At 45.2% G+C, this 25,473-nt stretch overlaps 1 protein-coding gene across 2 annotated transcripts; it reads right to left on the bottom strand.

The window, feature by feature from the left end:
* Positions 1-524: 524 nt before the first annotated feature.
* golm2 (golgi membrane protein 2) lies at positions 525-23,422 on the bottom strand. Of its 2 annotated transcripts, XM_076291941.1 has the most exons (10): positions 21,462-23,422; positions 14,045-14,099; positions 13,451-13,553; positions 11,691-11,781; positions 10,981-11,110; positions 10,350-10,433; positions 9,630-9,953; positions 6,450-6,593; positions 3,219-3,386; positions 525-2,177 (listed from the first exon to the last, which is right to left on the bottom strand). In XM_076291941.1, the coding sequence occupies exons 1-10, from the start codon at positions 21,786-21,788 to the stop codon at positions 2,101-2,103; spliced, it is 1,503 nt and encodes a 500-aa protein (XP_076148056.1). In that variant the 5' UTR covers positions 21,789-23,422; the 3' UTR covers positions 525-2,100. The 2 variants fall into 2 exon arrangements, with proteins under 2 accessions (XP_076148056.1, XP_076148057.1); XM_076291942.1 differs by lacking the exon at positions 3,219-3,386 and having other exon boundaries at positions 21,462-23,419.
* Between the last annotated feature and the right edge of the window lie 2,051 nt (positions 23,423-25,473).

Genomic DNA, 25,473 nt, shown 5'->3' with positions numbered 1-25,473 from the left:
AGACAACTGCTGTATTTCACTGAATCAAAAAGGCTGCTTGAGATTCTTTACTGTAGTCTACTGTAGTTGTGGAGTGAAGTACAGCGCTGTAATGAAGTCCAATGCTGTTCAAAAACGATACCAATGTATTTTTCATCTGTACTGCCTGTTGTTTGAGTGAAGTGGAAAAGGCACTTCACATTGGTTTCTGGAAAACGAGATTAAACCAACGATGTAATCATTTCCAATATTGTACTAATTTATTAGCCTACATTATTGGTACACATTTTATAGTTATTTTAGTTTCTTACATTTTTGAGAACTAATTGGATTTTTGCTGCATCTTTGATGGACACAAGTGGTCCAAAGATGATTGCAATTTTGGAGTTATTACCTTATTTAGAAATTATCACATTATTGGATTCAACAAGCCTGTCCTACTATGCAATTAAAAAGCCACAATATTGTTAACTCCACACACGACATGATGCTTTGTAACAAAAAACTATGATGCACACTCACACCCAATTTAATGATTGACTCGGTCAAAATGGGAAATATTTTATTATTGTTTTAATGATGATGATGATGATGATAATTTAATATGGTTTGGGGAAGTAGACCATGTTTGCCACCAAGCAGATTTTTAAAATGTATGTCAATGAGCCTTTTTTATGGTCCTTTCACAGTGATAGAAGGGCATCGATGGCCATCGTAACCTAATAAGAATCTGTGGAAAAGGTGGAGCACATAGTCTTATTCTACTAAGCTGACCATTAGAAACTACATTGCACAGTTGTTTAATTGCCTACAAAAACCCACCCATGTAGTTTAGGGCTTCATGTCTAGAAGTGAATCAACTATTACAACAGCTGAGTACATTCACGTTGCCAACCCTCTTCTCCTTCGTCTGAACTTTGATCACATCTTCTCTGTCCCCTGCCAAACACCAGCCCAGCCTAGCCCAGCCCAGCCCAGCCTACCCAACCCTGCCAAACACCAGCCCAACCCAACAGTTCATTCATATTTATCTCCCATAATCATCATGACAAGGAAGAAAACTCAGAATACCTAAAAGGTGTGTTTTGTCAAATATATACGGCCATGCTCATCTGTGCAGACTTCAGCTGCTATTAACGCGAAAATAAAGTCCGCCCTTCAAAACTGTACTTAGGTGTGTATGTATTGCTAGTTTGACGTATTCTAGTGGCTTGATGTCCAAGCCTACCATATATTTGCATGCAACAACGGTCTGAGTGAGGCATAGACCTCACAACAGAGACCGAGCGGAGGAGGAGGCTGTGGTCGTCCAGGACCATAGCTGGGAGTTCTTCTCCTAGTCTGTAAAGTTCCTACTGAATCCTCCTTCATGGCAATCAACAATGAGGTCCCAGCAGGCACAAAGAATCAGGTAGAACTCCTTGGAGTGCAGTTCCAGAATATGAAACATACTTCTATCCCAAGATTCTAAGGAACAGTAACATAGAAAAATGGAATCGCTGAATCCTTATTGTGAGCATTTTAAGCGTGGAGAGCTTGACAAAATCAGTTGTCCCAGGTAAGTGTTCCAATGCTCAGGTCCATGTAAGTGCTCCCCATATCAGTACCTCTGACATTATTTAGCTGAAAGTCTTCATATAAAATGCCCCTTCACACCCATCAAAACAAAAACAAAAACAAACTAAATCTTGTTATAAACATAAAAAGAACATTACCCATGTACATATTATTCGCATATATACACACACACATTTGCACAGTATATCATCATTACCACTTTGGGATCATACCTATTTAGGGAGATGGACAAAAAGTAAAAAGGGCAATAAGTTACTCACATTTCTGATGCCACATCAGAGAAAACATCACGTCATTTCTCCTTCCATAGTTCAATAGTAAACTCTAAGTCCCGCCCCTCCCCCCATTCATTTTCCAGCTCCTCAGAAAAATTGTCTTAACTGTCCATGACCCAGGTATATGCATCAAATGTCTAAAGATGGCACCTCGAAATCATTAGATCAAAAAAGCCGCTTGTGAATCGAGGCCATGTTGTCGGGGTTTCATTCTCTTCCGTTTCTCAAGTAGTCCGACAGAGCTCTTATAAGACATCCCAATAGCCGTTTACAGGATCTCGTTGGCCTGATGGCGTTTGCCGTAGTCCACCCCTCTATCACCAGGCAAGTCTCGATCTTCATCATCTAGGAGACAGAAATGAGGAGGTGAGCAGAAACTCAGGTCAATCTCAGGATTTAAACTCTGTGTGTGTATTGAGTGTATATGTTCATACACACACACACACAATATGTGGAATGGTGGCCTGTAATCGACAGTGGACAGTTCAGTGCAGTATTTCACAGCTATGAGAGAAGATCAAGAGAGTAAGGAAGCTGAGGATGGGAAAGGTGGCTCACGACTCACAACACAACACAACACAACACAACACAACACAACACAACACAACACAACACAACACAACACAACACAACACAACACAACACAACACAACACAACACAACACAACACAACACAACACAACACAACACAACACAACACAACACAACACACCACTAGGTGGGCTGAACACTGTCCTAGTGCAAGCTGTTGGCTGAGAAAATAACAAATACAAATACACACACACACACACACACACACACACACACACACACACACACACACTCACACACACTCAACAAATTGAGTTTCCTACTCTCTTGCATGCGCACAAACACAGACATCATATGAACCAATGAATATGGTGCAGAGAATGTCACCTGAGAGAGCCAGATGTGCAAAAGCTGATGGCTCACATACAGTAGCAAGCAGAGCGGAGTCGAACCACGCATGCAGCCAACTACTCACTCACAAGAGGGTCACTCACAGAACCCCCCTGGAATATGTGGAAGGAGCAGAAATATCCACACACACACACAATGAGAGGTGTTCATCTCTCTGTGAGGGTGCTCAGTGTGGGCAGTGTGTAATGGCTGGCTGGACGCAGAGTGCTCTTCTTAGTGAGAGGGCAGGGATGCTACAGTGGCTATCCAGTACAGTGCAGACAGCACCATCAGCAACAGCAGTAGCAGCAGGGATGGGACTGGGAGGATGGGGGTGGGGAGGGGTGGAATTGGTACGGACTCTGGAGAAAACTTTGGAGAAAAAAAAAAAAAATCCCCTTGGAGAGAGACACGGCTTCTCACACTAACCCCCCCCAACCCCCGCCGTCGTCATCTGGGGCTCACCTTGGACGTCTTCCTCCCCACCATCACCATCCTCCTCCTCATTGTAGGCGAGCTCGGCCTGCTTGTCGGCCTCATACTCGCCCACGTTGCCGTCGTCCCCGTTGTAGTCCGCCAGCTTAGAGCCGTGCTGCGGATCTACGGGGGACTCGTTCTCATCAAAGAAGCGGCCTGCAGAGGCAGAGAAGGGCCTCGTCAGGAGGGAGAGACAGAGGAGGACAGGAAGAACAGACGGAGAGAGGGAGAGAGAGAGAGAGAGAGAGAGAGAGAGAGAAAAAAGGAAGAAAATGGAGGAGAGAAGGATAGAGAAAGTGAAACAGAGAGAACAAGAACAGATGAAGAAGTAGAAGGTGGAGAGGACGTAGGGCGAGGCAGAGGAGGAGGAGGAAGATGGCAGGCTGCGGAGAGTAGGACAGGAAAGAGGAGAGGACGCATAACAAAATGGAGGAGAGGAAAGAGAGGGGGATAGCGGAAGAGGAAAGGCCAGAAAGAGTGGGCATGTGGGGGGAGCAGGAGTATACTTGGTTGGACTGGGAGGGAAGTGGGACAGCATGAAAGAGTAGAGCATCTTCCCGAGCAAGAGGAGGTGCAAGAGAAAGCACATGACGGATGGCAGAGAGTGATGAAGTGGTCGTGTTGTGCGAGGTGGAGAGTATAGGGACTGTAGAGGATGAGGAAGAAAAAGAAGGAGGGATACAGAACATGGCAGGAGGAGATAAAAAAGGAGTGATACAAAGCATGGCAGGAGGAGGAAAAAGAAGAAGGGATACAGAACATGGCAGGAGGAAAAAGAAGGAGGGATGAACAGTATGGGGTGTCACGATCTCCATTGTAAGTCGAATATTGACCGAAATGACATCACGATCTCGAACTTCGAAATCAAAGGTAAAATCGAGGATCTAGCCGCGCCCCTATGTCACGTCTGGCAGACATGCCAAGAGAGGACAAACACACACACATGTTGACGTGTGTCCGCAAACTTGAAGCTGCAGCCAGTTAAAAGACGTCAACCGAACTCGAAACCCCTCCTGCTTCTCTGAAATCACGGTGTGGAAATATTTTGTGGTTCATTTGTGGTTCAAAACACACATTAACAGTGCAATATTCCATAAACACAAACCTTTTGTCTCTTTGGAGAGTGCTAAAACAAACAAATGATCATTCGGTTTTATTTCATTTTACTATGTTCACGTTTATGTCCATGTTTCTGTTCTCTTCAGTAGCTCGCGGTAGGAACTAACTAACCTAAGCCAAGTTCGAAGTTTCAAAATAAAAGCCCCTCAAAACAAAGCTGGATAAAGGCAAGAAACATAAGAAATGCAAGAATAGTACTATAATTAAAAACAAAAGATTGAGAATCGGATCATGACTTTAAAATCGAAAATTAATTTGAAAAATCGAGGATTTGGAGATTTGTGACACCCCTAATGCACAGCATGGCAGGAGGAGAAGGAAGAAGGGAAGCAGATCATCAGGCAGGAGATGGTGGAGGAGGATGAGAAGGAAGAGGTGGAGGAGGATGAGGAGGAAGAGGTGGAGGAGGATGAGGAGGAAGAGGTGGTGGAGGATGAGGAGGAAGAGATGGTGGAGGTGGAGGAGGAGGAGGAGGAAGAGGTGGTGGTAGTGGAGGAGGAAGAGGTGGAGGATGAGGAAGAGGTGGTGGTGGAAGAGGTGGTGGTGGTGGAAGAGGTGGTGGTGGTGGAAGAGGTGGTGGTGGAGGAGGAAGGAGGAAGAAGAGGTGGAGGAGGATGAGGAGGAAGAGGTGGTGGAGGATGAGGAGGAAGAGGTGGAGGAGGATGAGGTGGTGGAGGAGGAAGAGAAGGAAGAGGTGGTGGTGGAGGAGGATGAGGAGAAAGAGGTGGTGGTGGAGGAGGAAGAGGTGGAGGAGAATGAGGAGGAAGAGGTGGTGGAGGAGGAGGAGGAAGAGGTGGTGGTAGTGGAGGAGGAAGAGGTGGTGGTGGAGGATGAGGAAGAGGTGGTGGAGGAGGAGGAAGAGGTGGTGGTAGTGGAGGAGGAAGAGGTGGAGGAGGAGGAAGAGGTGGAGGATGAGGAAGAGGTGGTGGTGGAGGATGAGGAAGAGGTGGTGGTGGAGGAGGAGGAAGAGGAGGAAGAAGAGCAGGAGGAGGAAGCAGGGATACAAAGAGCATAGCAGGTGGCAGAGCTGAAGCCAGGCAGCAGAGATCATCAAGAGCTCACAGAGATCAGTCTTTGATTGGAGAGCAGAGACCCCCCTTAACTACATCCCTCTCCCTCTGACAGACATGCCCCTCACATGTACCTTCATCCTTCACCTCCATACTATCCCCACTCTCTGCCTCTAGCCCTCCCTCTCAAGCATGGACATGCTCCCCACAACGCAGACAGACATAGTCAAGGACATTTGACCTTTCACTGGTTTCCCTGAATGACCCGTTTTGAAGGTACAGTAGTAATAGTAGTAGTAGTAATAATAGTATGTTCGACCCAAGATTCTGTGTAGTGATGTTGAGAAGAGATGAGAGGTAGGTGTGTGTGTGTGTGTGTGTGTGTGTGTGTGCAAGAGTAACATCCAGAAAACTTTTTTTTTTTATACAGTTTGACTTTTGACAATTGCAGGTCCTTCACTCACACAACTGAAGATTGTCATGCTTCACAGATGCAGATAATGAAATTAATCTGAGCTTCTGTGGTTGTGCATTGGATCATATTCATGTTTTATCAACAAATCAAATTCCATGTGCACTCGAGACCATAAAAGAAAACTGAATTTCTCCTTTAAGTTGGCACCTGATGATCTGTCTACCAAGTCATTTTTGGGCTGTTTTTAAAGACTACAGTACATTGCATGCAACTGAGCATCAGGCCACGATGACACAAACACACAAATGCACACACACACACAAAGATGGTATCGGTATTTGAGGACCTGTTTTGCTCCATAGCACATCACAATGGTCAAATATTACCTTTCCTATATGTTTCTCTTGCAATTGCCCACATACACACACCTTTCACATGTGAATACTGGGCCAACAATCACAAAACAAAGTCAAAACAACCAGCCAAACAAATAAACAGTCCCACTAACTTCCATGGTTAATTTGCTCACATTACGCTGTAAGACACAAAGACAGTGTGTTTGGGCCAGGAAAGCCAAAACACTGAAGCCCTTTCCAAAACCTCATATCTGACCCTCCGTCACCCCCCCGCCCCATCCCCCATCGACCCGCAATGCGCTGGCAGGCAGACACTCACTCTGGCGGTGGCGGGGGGGCTCTGCGGGCGCGGGGTCCCTGGCGTGGCGCGGCTCCATGGGGTTGGGCAGTACTTGGGCCGGGTTTGGAGGCAGGGGAAGGTTGGCCTTGGCCTCCAGCGCCTTAGCCTGCGCTATATCAGGAGCTGAGAGAGAGAGAGATAGAAATAGAGAGAGATAGAGAGAGAAAGAGAGAGATAGAGAGAGATAGAGAGACAGAGAGACAGATAGATAGATAGATAGATAGATAGAGAGAGAGAGAGAGAGAGAGATGGATAGGGAGAGAGGGAGAGATGCATATTAATTACACAGGAAACTTGCAGGATAGACACACTCAATCCTAGACAAAGAAGTATAAATAATATACATGTTGATTGCACACTGAGCCTGAGGAGTCAAAACTGACTTAATTAAAATCAGAAGCCTGAATCTTCCTCTCTCCTCTTTCAAAACCACGGCACTATCTCAAAGGATCATCACAGATATCTTCGACTGCACATTTCATAGAGAACAAATTTACAACAGAAGAAAGACCGATAGAAAAGAATGCAGGAGGGAAAAAAAACCTCCCAGGCAGCCTGTTCATGCCATTTGGGAGAAAATGATTAATCACCGAGAGAACCTAAGAACACAGAGCCAGCTACCGAGGACAGTGGGAGAGAGAGAGAGACAAGGAGAGAGAGAACAAGAGAGGGTAAAAAGAATAAATAAAAAGATGAAGCAAGTCAGATGGGATGGAAAGAGTAAAGAACGGAAAGAGGATGGGGTGTTGAGAAGGAGAGAAGGACAGGCAGGAACAGAAAAAAGAAAGGAAGAGTAAGAGAAAGAAAGAGTAAAAGGAAGAAAGAACAATGAACGAAAAAGAAAAAAAGGCACTAAATGTTTCTCCTCCTGCCTCGGTCTATGGCAAGCGGTTTTAACATTTAATGGATAAATCTGACTATCCGGAATGAACTATACAGATCACATCATTTTGACTAGACATAATTATATATGACAGATATTCGATGTGCTGATATTATCATTTTGGCCGTTTGCCGATACATACATCTCTTATTTCCTTTAAAAGCAACACAATGCAGTTATTTTACCTTAACCCTTTAGCCGCCAGGGTTTAAACAATATAAATTGGATTTGTACATCAAAATTTCAAAAGGCCATGGCTTGCAAGTGGTCAGAGATAAAGTCCTACTGTAAATGTGAAAATCATTGAGTATGACCAGAAGTTTATGAAGGGGGTAAATTTACTCATCTAATTTGCATATTATGACGTCACTGGATGGCAACCACCGTGAATTATGCACATTTCAGTAAATACTAGATGTTCAACATATTTGAGCAGTTTTACTTTCTTTTTTTGTGATTTCACCGACATAACAAATGAACAGGAAAACAGTCACATGTAAACCAACAATAGTAAACTATTACTATAAATCACAAACCCTATGCTACTATACAATAAAGTAGCCTGGTCAAATCAGTTCCATATCGCGGGTGACTTTGAAGTTCTTCAGAGCCCTATTTTTACAACCCCTGCTGTCTATACCACATCCATTACGGACACTATCATCACTACTGTCACTGGCACCTCCAGCTATGTTGGGCAAAGGGTCGAAATAAGCATGGTATGCTTAGTGGACACTGTCGAAAAAGACACACCTCCATTCACAGACGCTCCGTGACTATCAGTCAATAGACGATCGATCATTTTCTCCAAAAGGCAGATATTCTCCTTCAGAATCAGAATAGGTGTAACAACAGACCCAAGACTTCATCACACGTGAATTTTTTTTTCAACATTTGGTGTATTTCTGCTTCAATTTGTGCAAAACTAAGGCCCGCATCGCTTCCGCGTTATGGAGGAAATGCACGTCTTCTTCGTGTGTTTCTCGCGTGTTTTTGCGAGCTTCCTGAAAACTTTGAAAAAAAAGGTTGAGCTTGAATCGAAGCTCTGGGTGTCTGCCAACTAGTGGTCAAGAGTACAAATGAGATTTTACACTGTACTCGCGTCTATCGTCTGTTTTATTCAGTAATGACGCTTGTCGCAATATTGCGACATGGGCGGTTAGAGGGTTAAAATAAATGCTTCAAACTCATTTGGATGCTACAATGACTGTCACACTGCTAGGATCATGAGCCATTTTGTTGGTTTTTGACAAATTGTACCGTCTTAGCACTAAATGGTATTGAATATTGATACCAAGGAACATATATGACAATTGAGGATAGGAAGAATGTCATTGGGAATACCTGAAATGCAGATTTTGACTAGGAAGAATTGAATTACGGACTGTAATCCATATTCGTCTAGCTGTTAAATGTTAAAAAGGCTTGCCATATTGGTCTGCGTTTGCTCCAAGAGTTTTGGGAGGTGGAGAAGTGTTTGAAAATGGGAAGACAGGCTACTGCTGAGGAGATGCCAAAGGCAGCAATGTTCTTACCATGTGCAACACACACACACACACACACACACACACACACACACACACACACACACACAAACACACAAACACACACACACAACACAAAAACTCTGCTGCTGAGGCGCTCCTGCGTGAGGGAATACATTTCCAAACTAACACGGGGACAGCAGCGTTTCCAAGGCGCTCTGGTTTAGGGGCTCAAATGTCATACTAGCGTGATACGTTTCATAACAAAAACACAATATCAATGGACAGAATGTGTGTGTGCATGGGTAAGTGTTTGTGTGTGTTTCAGTGAGGAACCATACCATTGTAAGTGCCACATCATACATGTATCATATCCCTATTCATATAGCACCATGGGCTCCCTCTCACTACACCTACCGGTACCGGAGTACCTGAGATCTGGAGCCTGTGTGGTTTTATGGCACAGGAAAGGAACCACGCTTCAGTGGTTGCTTCAGTGCCAGTATTTCCGTAGGAAGAAGTAGCTCAAACCCATAACTACCACAGTCTCTGAGGCCTAGTCTGTCTGCTAATGTTACTTAAAGGGTGAAATAGGCCTGAAGTCTGGAGTTGGCACAGCCATCAGATGGAATCCCCTGTAATAGCACAGCGCAGTACAGGGAGACACATCACTGTTGGCTACCAACAGCACAAGCAATTACGCACTGATTAAGGTCATCAGTCCATCTATCTAGTGTGTGTATGTCTTTCTCTGTATGTGTGTGTGTGTGTGTGTGTGTGTGTGTGTGTCACCTCTGAGCTGCCTCCTCTGCTCCCCCAGCTCGTCGGCCTGCACCCTGACTTTGTTGTCCTCGTCGAACAGTATGGGCCGGTCACCCTGAGCCTGTGGCGCCTGCTGCTGTTGCTGCAGCAGAACCCCGCGGGCCTCCAGGCCCAGAGCGCCGTCTCGTGGCAGCTCAGGGCGGTCCAGGGAGATGCCCACGCCGGCGCCCTCCACCACCCCGGCCCCAGCGCCAGGCACGGGCCCAGGGCCCGCTCCTGCCCCCATGCCCCCTCGGTCCTCCCTCAGCGGGCTGTCCACCGCCTGCTTCTGGGTGATGGCCGGCTTCTTCAGACCTGGGAAAGGTTGAGGTTGTGGTCGAGTTAGCTGCTGAAATGTTACTGATGGAGGATATTGTGCTCTGCTAAAACACTACAGTTATTACTATTATTAGTGTATTATGATTTCAAATGCATTTCACTTTACTTTACACTAATGCTGTTGTAATGTTTGTTGTCATTGTGAGTCGCTTTGTAACTAATAATCAATATGTTAATCAGCTTTCCCTAATGTATATGGCAGCCCTATATCCGCAACCATTGAGCGGAGTAATGTTCTCACCTTGGATCATATCAAGGTCATATCTTAAGTTTGATTAATGATCATTTCCTTAGCTCTCTACAATAGCATTCATCTATGTGTGTGTGTGTGTGTGTGTGTGTGGTGTCACAATGTGGAACACGAGCCCTCACCGAACTGCACTTCTTCCATTTTGCCCACTTCGCTGTCCTCGATGCCAGGCATGCCCGCGTCGCTGCCAAGCTTGCCCATCTCCTCTGCGCCAGCCCAGATGGTGACGGACAGACAGATGGGAGACAGACAGACACAGACAGACAGAGACAGACAGACAGGTTTAATGAGGCACATCCCCCCGACACTGCACCCAGGATGGAGAGGAAGCCTAAACAGTGTGGCAGAGCTGCAGCTGGGCTACTCGCTTATTTCCACTGGTTCTGTTTGTGTGGCGTCCGAGTACTGCTTTAACAGGTGTCCAAAAAATGAACATCCGTAGAGAAATATTTTTTTACAAAAATAGACTTCGATAGCGTAGATAGAAGCAAATCAGAGTGTAAATATGTTAATGGGACGCTACCGAGATGTGTCGCAGTGCAGCTGGTGGAATAGGAAGCCAACGTCGCAAACAGAACGCAACCAACGGAACCAGTGGAAAACAAGAGTAAAGGCTCAGCCCAGTTCTCCTGCGTGTGTGTGTGTGTGTGTGTGTGTGTGTGTGAGAGAAACAGAGAGAGAGAGAGAGAGTGTGTGAGTTTGAATGTGTGTGTGTGTGAACAGTGTGCTGAGCATGTGATGATCCCCAGGTACCTTTGAGGTCTGCGGCGTCCTTCTGCTTGGTGGCCTGTGTGTGGCGCTCTCCGCCCGCCTGTCCCTCTGTGCCCCCTTCCGCTGCCCCCACACCAGCTACCACAGCCGCCGCCCGCTGGCTCTCCAGCGACTACACACACACACACACACACACACACACACACACACACACACACGAGATGAGGACAGGCACAGATGAGAGACACAGAAGGGAGATCCAGACACAACACACAAGGGGTGTGGTGGGGACATTATAATAATTATTATTAGCATTAACATGATTGCTACTGTTGGTTCTGATTACTACTGCTGGGCCCCTGGATTCCTGCTGTGACTGTTGTTGTGTTACCCTGTAGGGCTGAGAGAAACATATTTCCAATCCTCTATATTTCTTGTACAGATTTGACAATAAAGATGACTTGATTTACTTTTGAGAGAGAGAGAGAGAGAGAGAGAGAGAGAGAGAGGATGAAGTGATTGAGGGAGACGGGGGAAGTTTAAAACTGAAGTGTGAGATCCATTTGAGAACATTTGCTTTAAAAGCAACACACTGCCCCAGCCAGACAAGCTGTGTAAGTGTCTGTGTAAGTAAAAATGGGCTCTTTTTAGTCTCTCCTACAAAACACATTAGCACACTGGAGTAATTAAGATCAAAACACTGTGTGTGTGCTAGTGTGTGTGTGTGTGTGTGTGTGTGTGTGTGTGCATACCTTCTTCAGCTCCGCTGCCTGTGCCTCCAGGGTTCGCTTGGTCTCCTCATACTCCTCCTTCAGCTGGGCAATCTGCCGGCCGCACTGCAGGCTACAAGACACACACACACACAAAGATATTACCTTTACTGGTACAGCTAACACAGCGAGGTAGAGGACACACACACACAGAGGATAACCTCACCTGTACATCAGGTTTGAGAAGGACACACACACAAAGATATTACCTTTACTGGTACAGCTAACACAGCGAGGTAGAGGACACATACACACAGAGGATAACCTCACCTGTACATCAGGTTTGAGAAGGACACACACACACACACACAAAGCAGCGTGATGCTAGCAAGGTTATCACTGTAGGGTAGCTACCACACACAGTGGCAGATTAGCACAGTCAGCAACACTGCAGAGTCTCACAGACACATAAGGGCACGAAAGCCCAGCAACACCATCACTACAGACCCGTTCACACACACACACACACACACACACACACACACACACAGTTGGAGTTTGACATATTGACTCCACTGTCCAAACTAAAAGGGACATCATGGCTGCAGTGTTGTCAGTATAAGATGTGACAAGTTAATGTGTGCCTCAGTAGGTCAGCTAGCATGATTCTGAGACCAAGGTCATGAGGTCATTGGGCTCTAACGTCACGGTCACACATTCTGATAATAATGTGTGAAGCGTTGCTATTAAATACTTGCATTAATACTGCAATTCCATTTTAATGAAGAAGACGGAAAACAAGTAGACAAAAAAAAAACTCACACAAACACAAAGCCTCATGGACACGGGCAACTTGCTGAACTATATTCCCAACACTGTAGTGCTGTCAGGCCCGTGGAGGTATTATATAGAACTGGAGAAAGTATTATATAGAACTGACGCCCCCATTCATTTCAATGGCCCATGCTAGGTTAGCTACTTCAGTCAAAAAAAAGTCAGGCCCCTTCCAGGCGGGCGTGTAGCACAGGAGCACTAAGTGACATGGATCTCAATATGCCTCTTGTCCATCTCCCGTCCCGTCACGTCCTGTACATCCCAGAGCCCCGGCAGAGCCACACTAATGACTCCAGAGGCAGCACAGCGTCAAGGAGGACTCTAGCCTTTTAGACGGGCCAGCCGCAGACAGTAGCTTAGGGGCGTCAAGGAGGACTCTAGCTTTTTAGACGGGCCAGCCGCAGACAGTAGCTTAGGGGCGTCAAGGAGGACTCTAGCCTTTTAGACTGGCCAGCCGCAGACAGTAGCTTAGGGGCGTCAAGGAGGACTCTAGCCTTTTAGACGGGCCAGCCGCAGACAGTAGCTTAGGGGCGTCAAGGAGGACTCTAGCCTTTTAGACGGGCTGTGCAGGTGCTGTGCTGACACCTCTTACCTGCCAGTCAAGGCCACTTAAGACACGACCGGCTGAATAAAACGTGCAGCTCAACCTGGCTCTGGCTGCAGGCGTTCTGTCTCCACGACGGCCTGGCCGAAGCAGCAGAAAAGGGAGTCCATCCTGACAGCTGGCCTCAGAACAGCCACCAGAGTAAAGTCATAGGTAATAGTAAAGGCACCGTAGTGTTGGTGATGCACAACAAATATCACCATGAGCTTCTTTGTCATGTCCCTGTGGCACTACAGGACGCAACACAAGTGTTGGCATCGGTCCTGCTGCGTGTCCAGTCATGGGACAGGAGCTCCGAGGGAGGAGGACAGGGTTCATGGATGGAGGTGGAGGAAGGGCACTAGGACCCTGGGGGGGGTCTCACCTCTCGTACTCCAGCTTCCTCTCCAGGGTGGTGCTGTTCTTCTTCACCTCTCGGAGCTGGTCCTCCTGCTTCAGGAACTCCTGCCGGAGCTCCTTCATCTGCTCTGTAGACACACACACACATGTTATTATGTTTTTCAGCAGACACAATTTGTTACACAAAAGCATGAACACAATCATATACAATATATGCACACAAATGCACACACACATGCATCATAAGGCTAACAAAAAGACATATCACAACACATACGCAATATAAAGACAATTAAGTAAATCCAGAATGACATTCATGAACATACACACACACACACACACACACACACACACACACACACACACACACACACACACACACACACACACACACACACACACACACACACACACGGCAGTTCATTTTTGACTAGTCAATACTATGTAGGCCAGAATGACAAAAGTAGAACAGTGGAGCAATCACTTGCAAATAAGGTCAACATCAACATCAGAAGGACTATGTGAAGCAAACTGTTGTCTAATCAATCAAAAGTGGTTCTCCTTCAGCTTCAGTGAGAATGTGAAATATCACCCTCTGCTGGTGGCACCACAGGCTTACCTTTCAACCGCTGGATCTCCGAGCTTTGAGTAGTGACATCATTCTGTAGCTTCATCTGGGTGGAGGGGGGGGGGGACAAAAAACAAACCAGTTAGTTTATCTATACAGTGGACCTTCAACTCACAAACCTCTTTATCGGTGAGGAGATTTTATCTGTTTTTTTACAAATAGTTTATATCTGAAGAAGTGAAGACGTATCTAAAGCTGTTTATTTGAAGAGAAGCTTCGATTTACAGACCAGTTCATGGGAGGCGCTACTAGACCTCCATACCAGATGGGATTGTGTAGAGGGTTTAATACTTCATAACATGCCTTTGAAGTGCCCAGTAATGTCAGCCTCCCATGGGAGTTCAGTCCGGTCTCTGCTACATGGGCTAGCCAACTGTGTGTGTGTGTGTGTGTGTGTGTGTGTGTGTGTGTGTGTGTGTGTGTGTGTGTGTGTGTGGCTGTGAGCCAGAGGTACATATAAAATTTGCTGTGCTCTCGTAGACAAATAAATCGCTTGAGTGGAATCGCAACACACTGACCATTGGTTCCATTAGAGACAAAGCCCCAGAGGAGCGTGTGTTGACTTTCTAGTCACACTGACCGTGTTGCTCTCGCTCGGCCTTTGTCTTGCACTCGCTCTCTCTCTCCTTCCCTCTCCTTCTCTCTCTTTCTATCACTCCTTCACTCGATTCTTTCTTTCTTTCTTTCTCTCACACACACACACACACACACACACACACACACACACACACACACACACACACACACACACACAAACAGTCACACACACACAGACACACACACACACACACACTAGATGCCAAGGCACTGAATTGCACTGCAACTTGTATTCATTGAGACACAAAGGGCAAATGTAATGTGCAGTACTGTGTGTGCTGGAGGAGGGACAGCACTGGGTCTGCAAGTGATGGAGGCAAACAAACACACACATAGATACAGAACCCACGTGAACGCATACCTACAGAGTATTTATTGTGTGTGTGTGTGTGTGTGTGCAATGGGTCTCTCTCTCGATACAAAACCATGTTTCCCCCTCTTCAGCTCTCCCACCCTTTTTATTCTTCATAGTGCCGCTATACTCGCTGTGTCCATTAGGAGGAGCCAAAGTCGAAACACACACACACACACACAGACACACACAGAGACACACACAGACACACACAGAGACACACAGAGACACACACAGACACACACACAAATAACCTCGTTCTAAACTCACACAACCTTGGGCTTCCACAAGTAGTCACGAAGCCCATTCTACCTGGCTGGCCTTCGGTCTTAAAACAGCTCTCCCCGCTGCTCTTTTTATAGGCCCAGCTATAACAATGCCAACACACCTCCACAGCACTAACGCCATCGCAGGCTGTGCAGACTGCAACAGCGGCTCACCTTTGCTGACACACATCTAGTAGAGGACAGCACCAGCGCAGACTGCAACGAGACTGCAGCAGACAACCGTGAGGTGACCACATACACACTGACACCCTATAAATGAGCATCAAGTTCGAGAGGGTATCCAGGTAAATAAACATACACACATCATAGCCTACGTAGCCTCACTAGATGGAGTGTGTGTGATCATGTGTGTGTGTGTGTGTGTTCCTCAATACCTTTAAGAAGAACAAAGAGAGGCAGCACACATGATCATGAAACAATTCACACACACACATACACACACACACACACCAAAAAAACTCAAGGGGAGTCAGGGACACAGCTGGCTCCTCAATACCAGAGAGAGAAGAAAACAATCAGGGTACATATCAAAACATCTGAAGCACACACTTCATGAACAAATCTGGATCAGACCATTCCAACACTGTGTGGGGTGGGCCAGGTAGACAGGTAGCTAAAACACTTCACTACTGAGTCACTACCACTTCAGATCCCCCCCTACAGCTATCTGGTCCTCTTAACTGTAGATCACTCAAATGAGACTGTCAGCACAGCGTGGCCAAAGACATAGCCCCATATCCAAGGAGACGTCTGCGGGCGAAAATATGAAATCACAAGAGACAAAACACTAAACTAACCTACACAGACTGACCTACATCACCAAGAAACAACACAAGGCCACAATGGCATTCAGGAGAGGACAATCCGTAGACTGTAAAAAAACACACACACACACACACACACACACACACACACACACACACACACACACACAGACACACACACACACACACACAGAGAGTATGTGAGGGAGGGAGAAAAGAAAGAGAGATGGAGGAGAGGAGAAACAGAAAAAAGAGGAAATACTCAGGAGATGTGGGACAGTAATTACAACATCAATGTCACCCATCCAACAGATAAAAGCTGCACCCGGCACCCTCCCTGCAGACGGCAAGAGAGGAGACAGGAAGACAGGATTACAGACAAAGACAAAGAAAGAGAGGAAGAAAGAGTGAGAGAGAGCAGTGTGTGTGATGACTGAAAGCACTTGTGTCAAAGTGAAATGCGTGCGCGCTCTCGCGCTCTGAGAGAGAGAGAGAGAGAGAGAGAGAGAGAGAGAGAGAGAGAGAGAGAGAGAGAGAGAGAGAGAGAGAGAGAGAGATAGAGAGAGAGCGAGAGAGAGAGCGAGCGCTGGAGAGGGTAAGAAATAATGACTGGGAAAGAGGTACAGTAGACAAGGATGAAGGGAGGAAGAAAAGAGGAACTGAAAATGAGGCAAAGGACCATTTCCATTTGTGTCTATTTTCCTGTACACTGCACACGCCACCTGCCTGTTCTTCAGATGTGGCACTTTTCTGACACGGCCTCACTGATACCTCACATCACAGACTGTATATATAGAACTATATATAATCTATACAGTCTATGGCTCACATCAATGCTTTCAGGAGTGGCGATTTTGACACACAGATCTACAATTCACACACTCCCTGCCATCTTAAAACAAAGTTCAATTATAGCATTATGACTTACTCACTAAACGGAAACCCTCAGTTGGCCACGTTCTGACCGCATATTTTTGACCGTACTCCATAAAGGCTGATTTCTCATATGACAGAGTCTGTCTGAGGCTGTGTGGTGGTAATGTAGGCATGGGGGGGGGGGGGGGGAGTGTGTGTGAAGTTAGAGAAAGTGTGAAAGTGTGAGAGTGTGTGAGAGAGAGAGTGAGAGAGAAAGAGAGAGAGAGAAAGTGAGTGAGTGAGTGAGTGAGTGAGTGAGTGAGTGAGTGAGTGAGTGAGTGAGTGAGTGAGTGAGTGAGAGAGAGAGAGAGAGACCGGGGGGGGCAGAGAGAGAGAGAGAGAAAGTGTGAGAGAGAAAGAAAGTGTGAGAGTGTGTGAGAGAGAGTGAGAGAGAAAGAGAGAGAGACAAAGAGAGAAAGTGAGTGATAGAGAGAGAGAGAAAGTGAGTGAGTGAGTGAGTGAGAGAGAGTGAGAGAGAAAGAGAGAGAGAGAGAGACTCAGGATGAGAAATTCAGAAAGAATGAGAAAGAGGGAGGGATCTGTGGCGAGTCCCCTCTGGCGCTGCAGATATCAGAGAGGCTAATGGCGTTGCTCTTTACACACACTCTCTCAAAAGGACAACCCGCTGCTGACGGGAGACATACACACACACGCTTTCAGCCAGCATACACACTTCCACACAACACGACCCCTGCAGCTCCCAGACATCTGATCTCATACGGTAGAGCCTCCACTGGGCTTAAAACATACTCACTCACTCACTCCCTCTCTCACACACTACACACACACTACACAAACACTACACACACACATGACATAGAACATCTCTAAAAAGATATATGCTCATTTATTTAGCCTTAGTTCAGACCCCCCCCCCCAACCCCCCCCCCGCCATGTCCCCTTCAATTAAATCCATGTGTGTGAGAGTGCGTATGTGTGTGTTTCAGGCAGACTACACAGACTCTGTGTAACGTTTTTGAGGAGGCCCATGATTGACTGCATCTCTAGTCATGGGGCTGTTTTAATCTCTTAAGTAGGACAACCTAATCATAGTTAACTTGAAGAGCCACATTGTCTACTACGGAGGGATCAGCAAAGCCAACAGCAATGATAGAGAAACAGGGTGATAGAGAAACAGAGTGAAAGAGAGGAAGATAGAGAGATAAAGAAAGACAGAAACTTAACAAGCAAAACAAAAGGAGAGTGAGGGAGAGGAGGACAGAGAGAGAGACTTGGTTTGTGTGTGTGTTTCTGTAAGTGAGTGTTTGTGCTTCTGTGAGTGAGTGTGTGTGTGTGTGTGTGTGTGTGTGTGTGTGTGTGTGTGTGAGTGTGTGTCTTTGACCGTGAGTGTCTAAGTTTCAGTGCAAACAGGCTGTTCCTGGGTGCCGTGTTCAGAATTCACTTCCTGGATTCTCTGTCTAAGTTTCAGTGCAAACAGGCTGTTCCTGGGTGCCGTGTTCAGAATTCACTTCCTGGATTCTCTCGTTCAAGAGACACGAGGCAAAAGCATCTGATGCCCAATCCGCTACTAGGCTACCACTTTCTGGGTAGGGGTGTGTGTGTGTGTGTCCTCCCCATATTGTGAGCTCCATAATCACTCTGATTGCCCAAAGACAGCACAAAGCAACCAATCATGTTCCGGGCCGGGGCATCAGCACAGGAGTCCTTCTCGTCTCGCTCATGACGTGTGTCCACAGATAGAGATAGATAGATAGATAGATACTTTATTGATCCCCAGGGGAAATTCAAGGTCTCAGTAGCATACAGACAACACACACACATTCACTAACAGCAGAAAAAGTAATTAAAAGTATATAATATAAAAACACAACTAAGCAATAAGGACAGTAGAAGATAAGAATATACTAAATATACTAAAATACAAATTATACTAACACTTAATCTAAATCAATTCTAAAAACAGTATCCACATAGTGGTGATTCATCAATCAAGAGGCGCTTGCAATGACTGAGGCAGGGACTGAGCCTGTGATTCTCTGTGCATAGTAAGGTAAGGTAAGGTGCTCTGTGTGAGTGAGTGTCACGGTGATAGTGGTCATGGTGATAGCGCAAATGAGTAAGTCCAACAGTGCAACAGTGCAAGAATAAAGTCTATATATCTATATATCTATATATATATATATATATATAACTATTTTAAGAAAAGGTATATGTGTGGCCACAGTTCGGCTGTGGCATGGAGGGAGGGGTTATGCATATGTGCTAATGTGCTAATATAGCACGCAAACAGTGAGGCAGAAAGACAGTGGTAAAAAAAGTGGCTAGTGGACAGACAGTATCCAAACATGGAGGGGGTGAAGAGGCAGACAGACTGCAGAGAGGTCTATCTCTCTTCTTCCCTTAAGTGAAGCATTGAACAGTTCAATGGCCCTGGGGACAAATGACTTCCTCAGTCTGTCTGTTGTGCAAGGCAGTGAGCGAAGTCTCCAGCTGATCAGGCTCTTCTGCTTAACAATAGTGCTGTGGAGTGGGTGACACTCATTGTCCAAGATGTTGATCAGTTTGTTCAGGGTACTTTTGTCATAGTTTTGTCATAGTGAAGGCCTAACACTGCTGCAGATCATGGCAATGCTGCAAACATTCGCCTACCTACCTTTGTACTTCTACTCTGCACAATGACAATAACGTTGAATTGAATCTAATCTAATCTACCGGTGTGTCACCAGACAGAAACCAACAGAAAACAACAGTCTGTCATACAGGCACACTCATACAGACACACCTCTGAATGCTAAAGAGGGGGACTAAAAACTTTGAGAGAGATGTGGGGTCATTATCTGTGCCCCAATGAACAACCCCCCCCCCCCACACAGCACACAAAAAGAGCCTACAGGGGGAACAGCTGGTCCACGAAAAGCCTGAAAGCAAACAAGTGCCCTTCTACACACACACACACACACACACACACACACACACACACACACACACACACACAGACACACACACACACAGACACACACACACACACACACACACACACAGAGAGAGAGAACAGAGTGGGTTCACGATTCAGCCCAAGAGCCATGGCACACCCATCCCATGCTATGTAGCGCATATATGAGTGCACACAGTGAATAGAACGGACAGAAGGGAAGATATGTGGAGCAAGAAGGGGTGCAAGGCAGAGGGGATGAAGAGGGAGAAACAAAAAGAACAAAATGAACAGGATACAGAAAGAAACAAAAAGAGAGAGAGAGAGAGATTTTGGGACGTGGATGTTGGCTTAAAGTTGGCTGGCAGTCTCACAGCCTGAAAACGTGTGTGTGTGTGTGTCTAATATTCATTCAACATGGGGGAAAGGTGATAGAGTTGTAGTCTTTCATGGTATATTAATGTGTGTGTGAGTGAGTGCGCTGGAGAGGGTAAGAAATAATGACTGGGAAAGAGGTACAGTAGACAAGGATGAAGGGAGGAAGAAAAGAGGAACTGAAAATGAGGCAAAGGACCATTTCCATGTGTGTCTATTTTCCTGTACACTGCACACACCACCTGCCTGTTGCCACTTTTCTGAAACGGCCTTACATACCTCACAATCAATGCTTTTCAGGAGTGGCGATTTTGACAATTCAGATCTACAATTCACACACTCTCTGCCATTTTACAACAAAGTTCACAATTTTATGACTTACTCACTAAACGGAAACCCTCAGTTGGCCGCGTTCTGACTACATATTTTTGACCGTACTCCATAAAGGCTGAACTCTCATATGACACAGTCTGTCTGAGGCTGTGTGGTGGTAAAGAAGGCGTTGGTATCTGGATTCCAAACAGAGAGAGTGTGTGAAGTGGGCAAGTGGCGTCGTGACAACGGCCCAGATTGACAGCCCAAGGCCTCTCTTAGCAGGGATTGGAACGGACTCAATATTACTACTACAGTATCTCTGTTAGGTCAACCTCTTAACTGCTTTTTTAGAAATCAAATGGCGTCCTCAAGTTGGTGATTAAGCCCTGAGAGGAAGAAAGCCAATCTTCCACACACACTCTCACTCACTCACTCACAGACGTTGAACTCTGTTGGGTAGGTAAACATTACTGCTGCTTCCTCACTATGACAATGACAAACCATTTGTATAATACTTTAGGGCGGAGACTAGAGAGATTATAGTTTGTCTTGGTGTGTCCAGGACCAGGATACAGTGGAAATGTTTGCCTGTGTCAGAGAGCAAACGTCTTATGCAACTTCGTTTAAACAGATTTGTTTTCTTTTTAAGCCTTCCAGGTACTAGCCTTTGTTGACAAGAACTACAAAAGGAATCTGGCATTTGAAAACAGAGTTTGAAAAAATGTTAAAGCATCGTCAGAAAAACTGCCACAGGGTCTGCATGAATAACTGAATACAGGGGGAACATGTGTCACAACATATTATATTTAACTGTCTATGGGAAAATCCTGGAAGTACAGTGTGAGGCAACGTGTTGCTCTAAGTTCCATATAAGCATATCGTCATCATGACCCTTGCTGCAAGGACTCACCTTATCATCGCTGCACTTTTTGATCAGGGCTTCCCGAGTCTGGAGTTTGCCTTCCATCACGCTGAAGTCTCCATCTTTCTGCTCGATCTGTTTCCTGTGCGTGTCCACCTGCACCATCAGCTCAGAGTTCCGCTTCTCCAGGCGGCTGCGCGCCGCGTCCGTCCGCTTCACCTGCGTCTGTACCTCGGCGAGCTCGTCCAGCAGACGCCCGTGTTTGTTGGACACGCTCCAGTAGTTGAAAGACAGGATGACGATAACGACCATCAAGGCGATAAAGATGAAGGACGGCAGACGGCCTCCTCTGCGATTTGCACTGAACCCTACCATCTTCAGACCTTTATTCTACTTTGTTTTTAATAAATAAATAGCTTCCCTTTATTAGTAGGAAATACGACGTTTCTTCGCATACACGAACCGTGTACTGACTGCCAGGCTGGCCGGTTGACGTTAGCTAGCAAGCAAGCTAGGCTATCAGACTAACAATATTAATTATAAGACATAGTCCATGTCTAGCATTTAGCCAACTAAACAAGAACGGTCTGGTTTGAGGAAAACGACAAATCATAAGCTTTCTTAAACTCGTAGTAGGTACTATTACCTAATTTGTACGTAGCTTACCAAGCTAGCTATCATCCACACAAACCCAACACTTCTGCCTGAAAGGCTTAACAGCAGCAGCAGCAGCAGCGACGTGGCCTGTGTGAGCCACACAAAGCAGACGTTAGCTTGCACTTCAGCAGACCTACCTTGGACAGCACAGCCGTAAATGTTAGCTACTTAAAATTCCCATAACAATTTAACATCCCAGTTTAAATCATAAGTACGACACGTTTTCTCGTTTACACCAAACACCTTTGCAGCCCAACTTAACTGTAGGTTATCTGCCAGCCCAGCGCTCCTCAAGTCCTATGTGGTGGCCAATTAATGCACCACGTCACATCAGTAAACAGGAATATGCATTCACTCAATTGTTTTTCAATCATTCATAGCTCGCTTGCTATAAGTTACAGCTAAACTGACCGCTTGACAGTATGCTCTGCAATTAACCTAACGTGATATTTGTCACGGCACAGTACTTTTATGTGGGCAACGTTAATATAGCTCCTTGGCTAGCTTCTTATGTTCGAACACATAGCCTTTCACACTGAAAGACTGAAGTGTGCAACTTGCTAGTACAGCATGGCTGCACTGTCAAGCAACCCTTGAAGCCTCTCACTGATGTTTCCTAGCTGACCAACGTTTCCTTCGCTTCACTGCCACTTGTCTTCCACCAACAGTTGCCAGGATAAAGCCAGAAACAGTAAAAAGCGGGCTAGCTACAGATTGCTACCTTGCTATTGTCAACAAATCCGTAAACCAGGCTTACCCAGGTTGATTTTGGTTGGAGGAAAATCACGAGTGTGAAATCACAACTTGTTCTTTTCTGCCGTTTTAACACAATCAAAACACCCCCGACAAATGTCAAAAGGTCTGTCTGCAGATATGGCAGCTAGGTCGAATGCTAGCGTAGGCTACTTCCTTCTGTATGATCTACAGACTGCTAACCTGAAAGCCAATTTACATAGCAAGCTATCATAGCAAGCTAAGTGTCACATCGCTCAACAAGGTCTGCACAAATAGTAGGCTAGGCTACAAAATGACTAGCAAAATCGAATAACATATTATGCATACCGAATCAATAATGGCAACAAACCAATCAAGCTGCAACGTTATACTTCTTCCGACATCCACGTCTAGATGGAGGCAGAAATTCTTATTCGGAAGCGTTCCTCTGCATGTAAGGTGTCAGGGAAATTAAAATTGACAGTTACAATGTCCAATCCCACCAATACAAGTTGTGACTTGCGCTTCAAGGTTAAATGGGATTGGTTTACCTTATAATAGGGTGGGTGGGCAATAGTTTGCTAGAATGAACCGAAAACTCAGAAGGACGGTGGCGTGAACAAAATTGTAGATGTGGCTCTCAAAGTTCCGCGTTCGTTGCATAGCCTATCAGAAATATGCCTATTACCCCCGAGTAACGTGATTGCTTGATGAGAAAAACTTGATGAGAAAACACCGTGTTGGGAGAGGTGGGGCGTAGGGGTAAACATAGCCTACTCATTTAAAACAACAAAGGTGTTAAGCTATGTGTTTTTAAGTGATTTATGTGGGAAAAGATAATGTAGGCCTAAAAAGATGCGTGCCTGAAAATATGTGAAAAGATATGCCTACTTACCTAGTATTTGCATTATATGTTTATTATAACAATTATATATTATATAACAATTAGTTCACGCATGTGGACTGCGTAAGAAGCGAGTGAAGTCTATGAAAGTCTTGGCCTATCACTGAATTACAGTTTCCCCCCATTCTTCTGTTGCTACGATTTGTTTAAACTTAATAAGAACATCATATTCTGTTAATAATTTATTATGACTTTTAGAAAGTAGGCTATGCTCCAACTGCTGGATTATCATGTGAAGGCCAGTGGTTTAATGCAATTATCATACAGATGATATGAATTTACAAACAAACCATTGGAGTTTTTTTTTTTTTTTAAAGGCCCCTTGAAGAGTGAAGAGTAAGCTATTTGTTGACTGCTTCAGCAGCAGTCTCCATTCCAAGGTTGACTCAAAATCAAGTTTTACTGGAATCACTGAAAGCAGGCAACACCTCTCTGTTTGACTAAGTTGGGCTACTGTGTTGAAATCGTTCACAGAGTGATGTTCCGAAAGCCTATAATTTTTTGAGGTACATATAGGCTGCCTATAAAAAGTATCCACTCCCCTTGGATATTTCCCCTTTTATTGTTTTAATAAATGGAATCTTTGCCAATTTAATTTGGCCTTTTTTTACAATAATTTACAAAAAATCCCCTCTTTAATGTCAAAGTGAAAGCAACATTTTACAAAGTAATGTTAATTAATTATAAATATATAGGTAATAAACTTCAGGAGGAAGAAGAGCAACCTCGTCTTGGTGATTTAAAAGTTATTTCCGCTGCTCTGTCCACCCCCTGCACTGGTCAGACTGAGCTTCAGGCCACATGCAGGTGCCTTACCTCATACTGTAGTCTGCACACAGAGCCACTGAGGTCCTTTTCTCATCATCAGACACAAGTGGTAGCTTACATATCCACTTGAGACTTGACTTGTGACAAAATACTTGAGACTTGACTTAAACTTAACTCTTCAAAGACTTGAGACTTGGACAAAAAATGACTTTTGAACATCTCTGTAAAGGCAAAGTTTCAAGCAGAGTTCAGCACAAAGTGTTTTACAAAATGCTAAAAACCAAAACAGTCTGTAAACTACAGGTTTATATTTCAACCTTGACTGGTTGAAGATGGAGGGTCAAAACATTTCTCCCAATTGTACTTTAAAGTCTCTCTAGTCTCCTTGACATGTGTCTGCAGTGAGGTATACTTTTTCAACACAAAAAGATGGAAAACATAATGACCATGACTTTCCATTTGTGTGCACTTAACATAATGTCCATGACTTTCTATTTGTGTGCACTTAACTCTGTCTGTGGGCAGAATGTACACAATATGTGTCCACATTAAGGTTTTGGTTGTGGGTTAGTGTCTCAGTGGACATGAAAAGCCAATACCTCAGTGTACCTGGTGTCTTTGCAAGTGCACCAATTGTGGTTGCCACAGTTTCCTTTTGCTTGTCTTTGCTGCACCTGCAGTCTCTCGGTGAGGACAAGCTATGATATATTAGCCGCTACTTTTGTCAGCTGTTTTCAAGGCCTTAATCTAATTTAAGTGAGGGTAAAATAAGGTCAAATTGTTAAAAATTGGATCCTCTCCAGGGAATGTTTTCTGTTTGTGTAAGGCACCTTGGAACAATTTCATTGTAGGCATGTGTAGACCAGGACTCTAAGGCTTTGGTTGCTAGGACACCTGCCCTGACACACATAAGTCTGCTAGCATCTGCTAAATAGTCAGTGGCAAATGTTTGGTGTCATCTTATCAGTTCGGTTTTTCATAACGTAATAACCACACATGAACAAAAACAACTTTGAA

Source organism: Alosa pseudoharengus, unplaced genomic scaffold (assembly GCF_046254945.1).
Source record: "Alosa pseudoharengus isolate Yale_2024_CS ecotype anadromous, Long Island Sound unplaced genomic scaffold, YU_APseudo_1.1 YU_APseudo_1.1_scf_19, whole genome shotgun sequence".
NCBI lineage: Eukaryota > Metazoa > Chordata > Actinopteri > Clupeiformes > Clupeidae > Alosa > Alosa pseudoharengus.
The sequence above is the reverse complement of the archived record's forward strand: the minus strand, read 5'-3'. Positions and strand labels throughout refer to the sequence as shown.